General features: G+C 41.1%; 2 protein-coding genes across 2 annotated transcripts in view; one reads left to right on the top strand and one right to left on the bottom strand.

Moving 5' to 3' along the window:
* LOC119123716 (inositol 1,4,5-trisphosphate receptor type 1-like) overlaps positions 1-11945 on the bottom strand; it is a 40773-nt gene extending 28828 nt beyond the window's left edge. The window contains 19 exon segments of the mRNA XM_037253029.1: positions 29-223; positions 333-452; positions 548-720; positions 830-988; positions 1068-1209; positions 1298-1458; positions 1545-1644; positions 1833-1987; positions 2655-2699; positions 2788-2883; positions 2955-3101; positions 3494-3577; positions 3722-3820; positions 4793-4951; positions 5131-5217; positions 5677-5786; positions 9625-9695; positions 10998-11112; positions 11746-11945. Of these exon segments, the coding sequence (XP_037108924.1) occupies positions 29-223; positions 333-452; positions 548-720; positions 830-988; positions 1068-1209; positions 1298-1458; positions 1545-1644; positions 1833-1987; positions 2655-2699; positions 2788-2883; positions 2955-3101; positions 3494-3577; positions 3722-3820; positions 4793-4951; positions 5131-5217; positions 5677-5786; positions 9625-9695; positions 10998-11089 (2195 nt within the window). The 5' untranslated portion in view covers positions 11090-11112; positions 11746-11945.
* Positions 11946-12184: 239 nt separating this feature from the next.
* Positions 12185-15354, top strand: sumf1 (sulfatase modifying factor 1). The gene is made up of 9 exons (XM_037253030.1): positions 12185-12489; positions 12658-12831; positions 12911-12985; positions 13641-13723; positions 13818-13940; positions 14316-14430; positions 14756-14869; positions 14956-15015; positions 15100-15354. Exons 1-9 carry the CDS (start codon positions 12250-12252, stop codon positions 15199-15201), a joined length of 1086 nt encoding a protein of 361 aa, XP_037108925.1. The 5' UTR covers positions 12185-12249; the 3' UTR covers positions 15202-15354.
* Positions 15355-15389: the final 35 nt, after the last annotated feature.

Genomic DNA, 15389 nt, shown 5'->3' with positions numbered 1-15389 from the left:
TTTTAATCAGAAGGCCAGAAGTACGTACCTATAGTAACTGATGACCTCCTGGTCCTCCTTTTGACCCTCCTTGGCATCCTGGGCCAACTCCCTGATGCTTTTGCTACGGATCTCTTTATTACTGTCTTTCCAGAATAACCACACTTCCTCCTCATCTTCCTCCGACTCCTCAGAGTTGTCCCCGAGCGCTTCCCCTTCAATCTCAAATCTTGACAGCACTAGTCTGCAGCAGGAAGGTTTGGGGAAAGGAAAAAGAGAAAAAAAGATACATTTCCTAAAAAATGATCAAGCCGGGCTATTTTGGACTCCCTTTTCGAGGAAAGAGCACTTACTTAGTTTCAATTAGTATGTCTCCGTTAGTGGGATCCAGCACAGCATTGCAAATCAGCTCTTGCGTCACAGGAATGGATTTATTCATGGACACGCACAAGTCCGACAAGTAGTCCAAGAACCTAGACAGAAGCACGATATTCAACAATCAACAACATAAATCATGCATTTATTAGAATCAAGTCAATGGTTCGTCACGCAAAGCAGTTTTCCCAACCTGGGCTCACGGTTCTTGCGGACCAGGCTGACAAAGGTGTCAATCTCTGCAGCAGTAATGTGTTTCTCCAGTAACTTGCGGTTGTTATGGAGGAGAGCTGTGATAGTGTCTTCTGCCAGAACATCATAGCCGATTTGTTTCTGCATGAAACGAAATTGCTTGGCAATATACTCCTGTGGGTGCAAACAGGCAGACAATGACATCAAGATTTGCAAGACTTGATTAGTCCCGCTACACATGTGAGTCATTTCACTTGCAAATCAAGAACCGCTAGACCTCTACCTGGTTCTTGCGGTAGTCCTGTTGGGAGTGACGCAAAACCCGGTAACACAGTCGGCAGATGTGCCGGAAGGGGGCGTGGCGCTGGTCGGCGAGTTCTTCCAATCGAAGCATTGGACCATCGCCGCTGTCAGTAAAAGGGGCTTGAAGCAGCTTGAAGATCTAAATCCAATAAAGGGTTCAAACATGTCTACAAAAGTCTGACAAGAATTTCTATGACGTGCTGAACTAATATTGTTACCTGTTTGAGAATATTCTGTTCTCTCATGAGTTTCTGCCTTTCTCGGTTTGGTTTGTTGACTGTGATCTCGAGAACATCTTGTCCATTGTTGGGAATGTCAACAACAAAGAACACCAGATCTTCTAGAAGTTTTGTAACTGCTCTGTTTTTTCCGAAAAAGAGAGGGGGGAAAAAAAATAAAAATAAATCAACCTAATTTCAACGAACAAATAGCAGCTTTGACTCGGTACCTCCTTTCATTTTGTGTTATGGTGCCTTTCTCGAGCTTTCCAGCGATAGACGCCAACACTTTACTGGCATCGTTGGCAAAGTCGAGGTCTCGCACTTCAGCTGGGGAAACGGGCACAATCGCAAAGGCCTCTTTGTCCTCTTTCAGTGCGGACGTGCCAATCTGTGATTTGCAAAGGAATGTCAGAGACAAATATGGACTCACCAAACTCACATCAGTTGCTCGCTAACGTTTTGTCGCACACTTACGCGAAGCATGACGGGTTTTTCCTCCTCTTTGTCGATGGGTTGGTTGGTGCTGTGTACCCATGTGTTGGTGCACAAGTGTCTGAGGCGCACGTATGAATTCCTGAAATCACATTTCCAAACTTTTAACATATTACATTGCTATTATTGTATCGCCAAAAGCGCTCATACAGTGAGTCTTAGGGCAAGTGAAATAGAAGCTGAATATAAACAAAGGTGCATGTTGCGCAACAAGATGGAGAAACAAGGTCAGGCCATCAGGTTGCACATGAAGCCAATTTACACGTGTACCTGGGTACGAGCGAGTCCCCTCCTCTTAACGTGGTGGGGTCCAACTCAAATATCGAAGAAATGTCATTTCCATCGGGGACGGAAACAAGTGTGTACATGACTTTATCGGGTACATTTCTCAAACGGGTCCGCAAGGCCTCTTGCTCCGAATCATGCTGGAAGCAGAAAACATGCAGTGTCAACATTCAAAACAAATGCAATCTGCTAATCCTGCATTTAATGGAAAACAAAGGTAAGCAGCTTTGTTAGAGTAAGAAGGGTTTATTGCCGTCTTACATACAGCGAGGGGATTTCTAGGAATTGATTGTGGGCGGGGCAGCAGGAAATGTAGATTGCAAAAGCATTATTGCTCTGACAACAAAATAAAAGCTTCACTAAATAAAAATGAATTTTCCCAGTTAAAAGTCAAATGATTACTTTAATAATGTGTTTATGAGGCTAATGAACTTAATTACAAGAAATCGCCTGCATTAAATTGGAAACTTGTATAATCTGATAATCAGATAGACATCTTAATGACTTTCTTGAATGTCTTTCTTCACTCAGTACAATTTGAAGGTACGCCTAATGTTGTGGATAAATAAATGTAAACATTTAAATAAGCCATACATCTATGAAAACAACAATAAATGCTATCATGTTTGATACTGAAGTAGCATTATCAGTGGATGACTGCCATCTGCTGGTCATAAATAACCACAACTGTGTATACTATGCAGTACTGAAATAGCCAAAATGTCTGCCCTTATTTAATTTAGTATTTGTTTGAAATATCAAGATAGTTTTGCTTGTTGTGGGAGTGAAACTACTTCATGGGCTTACTGAGGCTCGTGACTCCAGGCCCTCCTCTTCATATTCTGGATTCACCTATAAATACACAAAACACATTTTATTCAGGTTTGACTTCTCAAAATCCAATCAGACAAATTATTTTACTGTTTTGCAGTTGACTGACCTCTGCAGCAAGGTAATGTCCGGTGGCCAAGTGTTTAAACCTGAACAGACTGTTCCAGTAGCCGGCCCCGCCTCGGCAGGGATCGTGTTGTACGACCTGACGTGGGCACAGTTCAACTGTTACAGGCGGTTTGGAACAATTGCCCAGGAATGACCTTTTCTACTCACCTCTATTTCCCAAAGGGCTTTGCTACTGGTTGCTGAGGTAGCCGACTGCCGCCCGGTGGTGCGAAGGAACACGTATTGTTTTTTTCTGTGATCATCGCAAGTGAGGAATTTCTCTTGCTCGGCGTGAAACAAGCGTACCACATCGCCCTGGGAAGAAGCACAAAGATTTTTTTTTTTTTTTAATTTACCAGCTACATTTTAAGATTAAAGGGACAACATGTACTGTGTGGATTTCAAAGATGTGTCATCGTTTTTAATTAAATAAAAATTGTGAGCTTAACTTGAATTCTGTCAACAAAGACTGATATTATAGATCACATAAAAATATTTGGGTGATGGTGTAAAATAATAAAACTGACTTAGGACAATTTATTTTCTATTATCTGTGAGGGGGAAAAAATGGCACAAATAACTGAGAAAGGATTAAATCCATAGTGTGCTGGTCCATATTTGGATCTTTGAATGTGATTCAAATAATATGACAATGATAATAATGATCGTAAATTAAACGGAAAAAAAGATGATGTGCTTTGACAAACCCCTTTTAAGACGATCTCCTGATTGTCGCTCCACTTCATGAACAAGACTATCTTCCAGCTTGTGTTGCAGTTGACAGAATTCACCTTAAAAAAAAAAATTTGAATGTCACTGAAGGAATCATCTAAAACGTATTCACAGTTGAAGTATTATTGTAGTGTTTTGAATTGATTCGCCACTCTACAACCAAACATGGCCACGGAGAAATCAAATCATCAGCACCACCGGACCTCGTTGCATCCCGGGTTATCCACGAGTTGGTGCGTGCTGGCGTGGAGTGGCTGGCCTGCATTCACCGGGTTCAAGACCACTTTATCGCCGATCACCACCTGCCATCACACAAAACACCACCAACATGAAATAAAAACAAAAGAAAGTCGTAGTTGTTGCCAACAGCTAGTATGCTAACTATAACAGCGATTGTGATTGTTTATGACGGTAATGTGGACTTTTTTTAAAAGCAGCAATGAGTCCCTCGTGAAACTCAAGTTGATAATCAGTCCTCCTGCAATATCTAAAATGAGTTTGTGGGGAGCTTACGCCAGCTACTTATTGACTGGGTGCAAGCCGACAACAACGTGCCAGTGCCAACAAGGGATTGGTGACCCAGGTAAAATCCGACTGGGCTGGCAGAGCTCAATGGATTGCAATCTGATTGGTGACTCATACACTAAAGCTTGTTGTTCTGTTGTGTGTGAGACTGTTTTTATTTTATGTCAAGGACAAGTTTTGTTTTTTTCCCCGGGAAATTACTAACATTTATTTGGGCTTGTCTCATTTGTATGACGTCAGCGTGTCCTTTCATGAAAGCATATTTTTACATTAGATATCTAATGGTGATACTCAAATGCTTGAGATTTTCTTCAAAACTTGTACACAGTTTTGCATATGGATGTGCTTAATCAATGTCAAACGGGAATGGTGGTCTGAGGTACATTTGCAGTATTTCAAAAACACAAATTGTCAGTGTGAAATTTGCCATCTGAATTGACAAAGCAGATATTTTTATTTTGATGTTTGCCGGTTGCTCCTTATCTCGCTGAGGAAACAGGAAACAGGAGAATCTTTTATGCGAGGGTTGCGCCAACTGAAGAGTCAAACGTGTGTCATCATAAGACTTCCACAAAATAAAAGACTGGAATCCTTTAGCCATTGTTCACTTATTCGTCATCCGACTCAAAAGGTTGGTGCTTTTATTGCAGACTTAAATGGCTCTTAAAGGCTTTCTGAAAGCTTTTACTGCACCATATTATGGGATAGATTGTCATCGCTAGCACAAAATATGATCATTTGTGACTCACACTGTCTCCGATTGAGCGCAGCTTGTAGAAGGGTTGGATGTAGAACCAGGAGCCTTCATTTCCTGCAGGGTCCAGCATCACCCTCATGGCGTTCTTCTCCAAGAGCGCAGGCAAGCGTTTGTTCACTGTCAGGTATTTGTTGCTCTTTAGGTGGAGGAGCTAAGAGGGGAAAAAGTTGTGGATGTGGTTAAGCAGGTACAATTTCATACATTCATTCCAGATCTTATTTTAGACTTCTTATATCAGAAATAATGGGAATGCAAAAATAACCAAATTTTCCTACAATGCAGGAATTGTAACTCGAGTGAGTGGGGCTATTTTCATATCTTATGACAAACCTGTATAACATTTCCGTACTGAATTACTGTTCCAAGCAGCTTTTTGTTTTCCGAGTCATTTTGTTTCTTCTCCAGATCAGCTGCATGCTATAAAAAAAGGGAGGGAGGGGGTGAGCATAGGTGGTAAAGCACTCAGGTATCCACTGCATTAAACACAAGTTTGTCAATTTGAACACGGTGACTATAAAGCACTAAAAAAGTTGGGGGGTTTTTGTTTTTTTTATGAGAATGTAGTCAGATAACCAATTGCTTTAAAAGGTATTGTGATAGCTTGAAGTGTAAGGAGGAAAATGTGGAGGACAAAAGGTTGGAAGTAAAACTCTTAATAATGGGCTATAAAAAGAATGTTTAAAATACTGCCTCAGCAAAAGTACTTTGGGTGTGCAGAACATGTCAAATTCCTTCAATCCACGACAAGCTTCTTCTAAATCAGAAGAAAATGTGCGGACATTTCTCAATCTCACATCTTTGTGTTGAGTGTTTGAGCTGTGTCCAGTGCCCTCGACCCGAGCGAAGACGGCGAGGCCGAGGTGTTGTCACACTTACGTGGAGCTTGTTGAGGAGCACCGTGTCTGTGTTCCCTCCAGGCTTGGCCGCTTTCCAGAATTGCTTTTGGGCTGAGTAGCGGTTCATGGGACACAGTCTGAAGAGACAGTCTTCCAGACAGAGATTTTTATTTTTATTTTTTTTAAATAAAGACAGAGGAAGACAAACAAACAGCAGTATGAGGCAGAACATTTTCCAAATGTTAAATATTTGTTTAAAGGAGAAGGTCCATTTCCAACATCAAAACATTCAACGTATTTTGATCAAGTTATCACTCGAGTTCCACTACAGACGCATTCATGAATGAAAATGGAAACTCTACTGTAAGCGTGTCAGTCTGTGTGCATGCAGTCATTTTGAAGAGAAGAAGCATTTGGTCCCGATCTGCGTAGGGCGTGCAAGCATTTTCTGACAACCCAAGGGAGTGCAAAGCTACAGCGGTGAGGTCAGTTTCGAAAGAACAGTAATGCGAGGCTCTTATCAGTGAATGCTTCGCTTCATTTTCATAGATAGAGTTAAAGCAGTCGTCTCGTTTGCATGAGGACACAGTTGAGCTTAACGCAGTTCCTCTTTGAGCCTAGAGAAGTTCCTCTTCTTCGGCTGAGCTACAAGTGACTTCGCATCTCCTCGGCCCGATCTTCTATTTTGAGGGTGTGAGAAGAGGGAAGGAGCAGGAAAAGAAAAAAGCTGAACCATCCTTTCCCTGTTCTCTCACTCTCTCTACCAGCTTTGGTTGCAGAAACATGTCCAAATAAGGCCAAGCGAGAGAAGAGGAGTGGGATGAAAAAGAGGGTGGGGATTCCCTATCTTTAACATCCTGATTCTTTCATCCGTTCTTTGCCTTTAGAAATTCCACAAATCTCATCAGGTCAATGCTCTCCCCATCTCTGCAAAATGTTCTTCAACCACATCAGATATGGTTTACTTCAGCAGAACTCAAAATACTGTTTAAAAAAAAAAAAAAAAAAAACACAGGAAAGGAAGTGGCCGAAAAATGAGGAAGACAGGAAGACAGTGAAAGAATGCGAAGCAGTGAGAGAAAGAGAGCGAGAGTAAGACAGGCTGCAGGAACAGAGAATCTAAAACTTGCATCTGGTAAATGTGCATTATACACTAGCAAATGTACACTTAAATTATATATTTTGTCCATATGATCACTTTCAAACACTTTCTGTAAACATTGCAGTGCAGTTGTCATGTAATGCAACATGCAAGCTCGGGAAATGCATCAGCCCGCAATTGTTTTTAATTAAAGGCAACTGTGAGAGCACATGTTGCTTTAGTTGTACTGAAACCCAGCTCAGAATTCCTTCTGGGGTCACTAGGCAGGAGAACTGCTGGGAGTAATCCGGAGCCTTGTATCTCCTGGAATCATTAACATTCTTGGCATGTAAAACAATCTTTTATTAGCTAAATTTTTTTTTTAAACACTCTAGTTACAGTATGGCACATCACTGTGTTATACTGTATATATATTTATTATCTTTGCAGTATTTAAACAGATGACAAAATCAAATTTGGTCCAACAAACTGATCAGAATATCAAATTTGACCTCAGTGAATGACTGCATTTACATATGATCACTTTAAGGTTTGTTTTTCAATTATAATGGTCACTATAGTGTGCATGCGTCGAAATTAGTTTGTTGCATTCTATTAGTTCACCACTTGATGGCAATAAAAATTGAAAAACTTCGACAGACTGTCCCTTTAAGGAAAGTTGGTAGCTATATAGATTAGGAAATTTGGCTTTTGTCCAGTATTGAATCATTTTCAAGTCATCGAAAATGTCACGTGATACGAATGCTTCCTATTGTCGCTGTAAAGTGTGAGCAAAATCTTCATGGAGTGAACGCAACATCTGCCAGGGACCTAAAGACACACATTGCATAAGACTTCTATTCTGTGTTAAGTCAACAAAAGCCTCAATGATCTGGGTTGTACAAACTCGCTCCAAAATTAGGAGATGGAGGAAGCATCTCATCATTTGTGCAGAACATCTCTGCCATGTCCCACAATAGCAGCTTTGGATATTTCCGGTTAGGTGTCGCCAACTCCATTGGCAGTAAAACTATGCACTTACCGGTATGTTGGACTTATTTGGAAAGGAATGCACCAAAGTTAGGTCTATTTTGGGTAATTAACCAGCAGACAGCGGTCTTGGAGCGAGACATTGATTTGTGTTGGGAAGGACTTAAGGTCATTGTACAATACAGCTCTGCATTGCAGTCAGAGACATACTAACAAGAAGACCCTGATGTGAAACAAAACCAGGTAAAGCCCAAGATCTTGATCAGAACTAGTGATTGATTATTGGTTTTACATTGCCTTCCATTGACGACCAATCAAATTTCTTTTCTGTGTGTCAGTGTGAAATATAGCCTGCATGAGTGAAAGTTTGATTACATTAAGAGTGCTTGTGTTTACATTCGGGGGAAATGTTGAGCATACCTCAGCAGTGACAGTACTCGACCCAGATGACATACTTAGCAAGACCTGGAGGCTATCGAGCACAAACGTCACACTGTTAATATTGATGATAGCATCAGTTCGATCATTTCTGGATTTTGGTTCCACCATTTAGTTTGGGCGAATCCTCCGCACCGACATCGGCCGGGGAAGAGACAACATGTTGCTTGCTTTCATTGACACTAACACCTTCTGGTTGTCATCCAGAGTCACCTCACACTGACATAAAGGCCTCTTCTCATCAGAAGCAGCTGACAAAGCACTTTAACCTCACTCAGAGTGTTACACAAGCACAGCTCAAATATACTACAACTAATTCATTTCTTAACTCAACCACAGGTTGTTCCTTGTGTGTTAGTATGATCCATCTGGAAAAAATAAAGATGGGGAAAATTTAGCATCTTGCTTCTGGTGGAAAGACATTTGGTGCACAGTCTAGCTCCTGACGAGTCAATAAGGTGACGGAGGAGGGAGCATGGAGGATTAAAGGACAAAAAGCGATTAGCCAAATCCTTCTATACAAGTGAGACATCATGTTTGCTGCCAAAAATCCTCTTCAAACAGAGTTGCTGGTTATTTACAATGCCGAGTCCAATTGAAGCCATATTATATTCACAATGTGAATATAATAAATGAAATAAAACCACACACAGTAAATAATAGTTTGATCTTTCCCGGTCATCTATTCATGTAAACTGGGGCGAGTGTAAATAAATCTGAGAGCACACCAAAGTTTCTAAACACAATTAAAATGTCTGCCCTACTTTTAGATTGTAAAATATCCTCGTAAAAATCACTGGGACATCAATAAGTCTTGAAATGATTTGTGCCTCTGTGATTGTGAAACATGCTCAACAATATGCGGATGAGATTGAGCCTCGGCTCAGAATCGACTGCAATCTCCATTTCCACAGCAACGAGGAGAATTCCATTTGTAGATGGTTATCAAGCGGGCTAATTGGGAATGGCGCTGCTGCTTTGGACTGTTCTCAAAAAATGCTCTCGTATAAACATTAGCCATCTGAATCTACCAAACATGACCTTCCTTAAGGGACACATTTTAATCAGCTGTTTGCTGAGTTGATTGACAGAGTGTAAAGATTGCGCAAGATCAGATTCTTTCTGTGCAATGTGGGAGCCCCACAGAGACAAGCCTCCAGCCTTAGAACCGAGGGTCATGAGTCTACTTCCTGTACGAGAACTATTCATAGCAATTACACCCACAAACATCTCAAGGCTTTTTTTTTGTAGGAAAACTTTTCCTCGGGTGCTCAGTTTCTGAGGTGAGACGGATGCAGCTCGAACATTGTCAATGGCATGCCTATTTGAAGTCCGGCGGGCCGAGGTACGTATTGTGGCCGTCACCAAAGAAACGCAGCACAACACATGGAGTGGTGTCTATCACTGAGCTCTTAGTATAAACACACAGCAGTTAGTGGGGATGATGTCAGACTCAGGAGGATACTCTGTGCCTCTTACCTCTGAACTTCTTCGGAGGGTTGTTGAGGTCCCCTGCATCGGGCTGGACCACACAGCGGTCATCCACCAAGCTGCAGAATGAAGCGTATTATGACACTGTTAAGTAATATTGTACATAGTAATTTTCTAATCAATAATGTATGGTGATATTAAATAGAAGTGGTTCAAGGATGGACCCCTGTGGAACCCCACATGTGATCTTTGTTTGCTCTGACTCATGAGTAGTAGTACCAATTGATTCAAAATAGTTGGAACATTGCAAGTAAAATTTGAACCAATTTAACACTTATTTAAACTAATTGAACATCAGTAGTTGGATTGGAAGACTAGTACTGGCATTAAAACAGGAGTACAGTATTTCAAATAGTGAGAGTTTGATGCTAGAAAGGATTCATCCTAACTACATTATTTCCTATAGTAGCAACTTCTTGATTCGTATTTAAAAAACAAACAAAAATGTTCCCACTGTATGAGTGTTGAAACTCATTGTGAAGAATGTAGCCAATCATGTGAAGAATGCAGATGAGTTGGTGGTTACGCATGGAGAAAATAGCAGCAGGTCAAAACTGGTATGACAATTTTGCAAATCTATGCGCTTTTATGTGCGTGGGCTGTTGTGGAACTCAGCAAATGCCGTAAAACCTCTATAATGACTTGGTCTTTATACAGGAGGTCATTTCACTTTTTGATTGACTCTAAAAGAACATGACTGATAGTGATTCCACAATAGACAATATTATCTTCTATAGTCCGACAAACCTGAAGTTATCATGATTCACGCAACAAGAGGCAGTTGGAGCGAGCAAGATATGATGATCACGATCAATATTGTGTTGTGACAAGGGTAAGTGTCTAAATTTTAATAGCAACCTGTCAGGCGTGAATGTCGGCTCGAGTTAATTGCATACTTTTAGCTGACGTTAGCTAATCTTCCCAGAACACAAAACCAAGCAAGCACACAACGCTCGCCTTATTTACATACTAGGGTTGCTGAAATATTGTGAATCCCTTGCCATTAGTTCTTGGATAAAAATTAACTTCAGATGAAGCAGGCAAATGTTTTAACATCAGAAACCTGATGGTCCATCGCTTGTGGATGCACATGACAGCTGTCTGTAGCTCAACTCTCAGGCTTTCCAGCTGTTTCTGTGCCCCTGCTGTCAAAATGCAAGTGTCCCGATTCCCCTGGCTCACACGCTCCCTGGTGTGCTCAACTTGCTTCATTTCAGCTCTCTCACCATCATCTGGTTCTGACTCAAAAGCTGCCTCATTGTTATTGACAATTTGAGAGAAAAGTCCTGTATCCTTGTCTTGGTCATACATGTTCCAAATTCTGATCACATCCCTAGCAAGTGTAATGTGGACCAGCTTACCCCAAGGTGCTGATGAAACCACTGGTGGACCCCTCTGCATATAGGGAGCAGATATCCCCGATGTGCAGGAAGCTGGACATTTTATCCGACATGTTGGATGCACACTATGGAACACCTACAGGAAATCAATTTCAAGAAACACTTCAATATTACAAGTGTTTATCCAGTATAGCTGTGGTCAAAAATAGGGAAAAAAAAAAAAGAGTTCTATCCAGCATTCTGCCAATGCTAGTTTGCCTATTCTGACAATTAGATCATTTAGGGTCAAATTTAGATGTGAGGCTGCTGCAACTCCATGCATTTGCATAAATTTGCAGGAAAATTCCGTTTCATGATACAGCAATAGATTGCTACTGTTTGCAGTCTGAATAGTTAATAATTAGGACTGCAAACAGGAAGCTGTGCACCTGCAACAGGTCCACTTTGCTCCATCTGACGAACTTCTTACTGAAGAAACCTAAAACATACTGGTTTTCACCGCACATGAACCAAGACATTCAAACTAGTACAAACAGCCAGCTCATTATGCCAGCATTGTCATTATTTGTGACTAAATAAAAAAAACTGCGTGAGCAAACAGAGACATAACTGTCATTTGAAAATCAAGAAACATGGTTTGAAGTAACGATAAGAGTACTGGTTAACTTGAGCTGTGGGAAACGGTGTTAGCCATTTATGGAGCGCCCAATCTTCTCTGCAGGGAAGAGGATGAAGATAAGGAAAAGAAGTTGAAGATCCCAACTTTTACCTCGCGGCGGGGAACGCTCGGATGTTCGGCTCTCCGAGAGCCAGCTACGGCAACATGACGGCGGCTCCGGTCTCTCCTCGTCCAGCCGAGCGATAGTGAGAGCCAGCGGCGTGAGACAAGCCAGGATTTGTAACTGTGAGGAGGCCAGTAAGGAGAGGAAGGACAGGCGGTGCTCTGCTGTGCGGTGCTCTTGAGTTTGAGCTGGGCGCACTGCCATTTTACACCGCGTGGAGGCACTGTTGATCTCTGAAATGATTTCTTTTTCACGATTCATCAGACCAACTTATGCCATTAAACTACCCAGGGACTGCATTCAAATTGAATCAATACAACATTGTTATAATAACTATTAAGGAAATAAGTAAATGAACAAAAATTAAATTCATTAAAACTGGCAGTACCACTGTCAGCCGCTGGAGGCCCAATAGAGAAGTAGTCCGTACCAGCTGACTGACCACGTGACTTTACGGAAGTGTCAACAACATGAGCGACGTGTAAGCAACGATGCTTCACTTTTTAGCCTTTTTAATGATCATCTTGTGCTGTTTGGGCAATGCACTTGTATGCAGGGCTCACACCGAGCCCGTCTCCGAGCCGGGCTTAGCAAGTTGCGGCTGTGAGAGCTTGAAGAGAGACGCTGTTGTAGGGGAAAGCACAGCGTCGGAGGAGGCAAGTGTCAAATATTCCAGAGACGCCAATGAGATGCTGTCTGACACTAAGGGAGGCGAGAAGATTATTAGTCAGGTAAACCTGTCTTTCTGTTTGTTTATTTATTTCCATCGCTCATGTGTCAAAGTGATCAAACTTATATTTTAGTTCTTAAAAATGGATTTATGTATTTTCTCCCTGATTTGTTGTATTCTTATATTCTTCCAAATTCACGTTGCACTAAAATTAACGTCATGTGTAAAGATGGTGCTGATTCCTGGCGGAGAATTTCTCATGGGAACAGACAACCCAGGAATCCCTGCTGATGGTGAGGGCCCTCAGAGACAGGTCCACGTAGACTCCTTCTACATGGACATCCAGGAAGTCACCAACCAACAGTTCCAGAGCTTTGCCAATGCCACAGGCTATGTGACAGAGGTATTTATCAATCAATACAGCTATGCCTGTTTATGTCCTCTTTTATGATATGGGTCCTTCACTCGTTTTATTCTTTCAGGCAGAGAAATTTGGGGACTCGTTTGTTTTTGAAGAAATTCTAAGTGAGGCAGTCAAAAGCCAAATCACGCAAGCGGTAAGTTCTGTCTTTTTGTCACCGTTGTGCTTGTTCGCAAGCCTGAAAACAAACTCGTAATATTGTACACCGACCACTCGAGTATGTAATGGCTCACAGATGGGTGCGCTCTCATAGTGGTTGTCATGGAAACCTGCAGCTGTCAGCGCCAGGGGGAGAAGTTCACAGGCCTTGTTTTTCCCCACTGCTTCATGTGGGCATCATTTCCGCAATTTATTTATTTGCTCAGTAGCTGCTGGTGCACAGTCACAACATGTTTTATCAGAAAGCAATACACAGCAGGACAAAAATCAGGAGAGTCGTGTTCATTGTGTAGTCAAGCTTGTAAAATTCTTTTCTGATTATATAACAAGATTCTTTGTGACAACTTACCTGTCCTGGGACACTGTGACTTACTAAGGAGAATTAAAAGAGAAGAATGTTAATATTGCTACTTTCTTGCTAATGTAAGAGCCCTGACATTATTTTTAGTTGTTAAACAGTCTTCAAGAGGCGAAAATCAGTCAACACTAATTTTTTATACTTTTTAAATTAAGCATTGTAATTATTTGATTTAAACCCACTGATAAATGCTTGTAAACATGGACTTAACTTTTAAGATAAATTATATGTCAAGCATTTTATTTTATTTCATTTTTTTATTATTAATTTGTAGGTGGCTGCTGCCCCCTGGTGGCTTCCAGTCAAAGACGCAAACTGGAGACAACCTGAGGGCCCTGACTCCAATATCCAAGACAGGCAAGGAAATGCTCTTGATTCATGTTTTTTTTTTTTTTACCATAGTTTATTTCACAACGGTGACTCAAAACTAATTAAAGCTAATCCCTTTTAGGACGGATCATCCTGTTCTTCACGTATCCTGGGGTGATGCTGTTAACTACTGCGCCTGGGCCAACAAGAGGCTTCCAACGGAGGCAGAGTGGGAACACGCCTGCAGAGGCAATTTAAAAGACAGGTAGGCTGTTCACATCCTCAGGGCTCTAATGTCCCAAGCAGCTTCAAATGCCTGCTCGCTGCTTTTTCACACCTACTCTCGTACTATAACACATTTGAACAGAAACCTTCCTTCATACACCATTATGAAAATGAAACTCGTTGGCTCTCTGAGGAATATACAAATTATTTAGCAGTACAGAGATTTGAAATGTGTTTTTATTCATTCTGCAAGACATAGCCCTTTGTGAGCAGAAAGACTTTTCAACCATTCTGCATAAAAAATTAATAATGTGGAATAACTTCCTTAAGTAATTTTCCTTCAAACCTGTCAGAGATATGTAAGTGCTCCAAATGTTTTTATTATACATATGAATGTTAGATTTTTTTTTTCCAGACTTTATCCGTGGGGAAATCGACTTAACCCAAAAGGGCAACACTATGCCAACATCTGGCAAGGAGAATTCCCTCACCATAATTCTGCAGAAGATGGATATGTCAAAACTTCACCGGTAAGTGCAAGTCAAGAAAGTAAATGTTACATTTAATGCTCTAACAACAGCTTTTGTATTAGAGGTTTGAATGGGGGGGAAAATAATTGACTTATGGACTTTAAAATCTTTCTGAAACAAAAATGCTGATTAAAAAAAAAAAAAAAAAAAGGCATTTTTTGAGCTTCCATACACTCCAATATTCCTTTAATTCCAGCTCAGATACTATAGGGGGAGCTCTCAACCTTTGAATTCAGATGAAATGTTGCTTTTTTATGGCTGGCGATTATGATTCTGTCACCTTAGAGTCTATTCTGGTGGTTAGATGTAAATGTAATGTCTGCAGGTGATGTCTTTTCCCGCCAATGCTTTTGGTCTGTTTGACATGGTGGGCAATGCGTGGGAATGGACGTCCGACTGGTGGACTGTGCGTCACTCCACCGAACATCAGCACAATCCAGTAACTTCACGGCACCACACTATAAAGTCCTCGCAGAACTCCTAAAATATCACACGTCGTTAATAGGAATAACTTTTTTGGTTTAGACAGGTCCTCCGTCAGGTACTGACAGAGTAAAGAAGGGAGGGTCATACATGTGTCACAAGGTAAAGTGATGACTTTATCTTTTAATCTATGAGATTTATTTATGAGTCACTGTCTTGAATTTCGACTCTCTCTCCCTTTCTCAGTCTTACTGTTACCGTTACCGCTGTGCAGCGCGAAGCCAGAACACGCCGGACAGCTCTGCCTCCAATCTTGGTTTTCGTTGCGTCTCTCAGGCACCGCACTGAAATTCACTCTGGTTCATATTAATTTTTTTTTTTTAAATCAAACTCTAATATTTCATAATGTTCCATGTTGTTATACTGCATTCAAAGAACGCATGATTTTATGGATTTTTTTCTCTGGTTTTTATGAAAAATAAATTTAAAAAAAATGTTTTTTAATCACAGTTGCCTGTACGGTTCCAAACAGCACA

The sequence above is a fragment of the Syngnathus acus genome, chromosome 5 (genome assembly GCF_901709675.1).
Source record: "Syngnathus acus chromosome 5, fSynAcu1.2, whole genome shotgun sequence".
NCBI lineage: Eukaryota > Metazoa > Chordata > Actinopteri > Syngnathiformes > Syngnathidae > Syngnathus > Syngnathus acus.
This window is presented reverse-complemented; position numbering and strand designations above follow the sequence as displayed.

Bases quoted from the DNA above. Each gene is read 5' to 3' on its own strand.
- sumf1 (XM_037253030.1), top strand. From the start codon at position 12,250: ATGCTTCACTTTTTAGCCTTTTTAATGATCATCTTGTGCTGTTTGGGC. The intron at 12,986-13,640 runs GTAAGTTCTGTC...ATTAATTTGTAG, and splicing joins AAAGCCAAATCACGCAAGCG to GTGGCTGCTGCCCCCTGGTG. The intron at 15,016-15,099 runs GTAAAGTGATGA...TCCCTTTCTCAG, and splicing joins GGTCATACATGTGTCACAAG to TCTTACTGTTACCGTTACCG.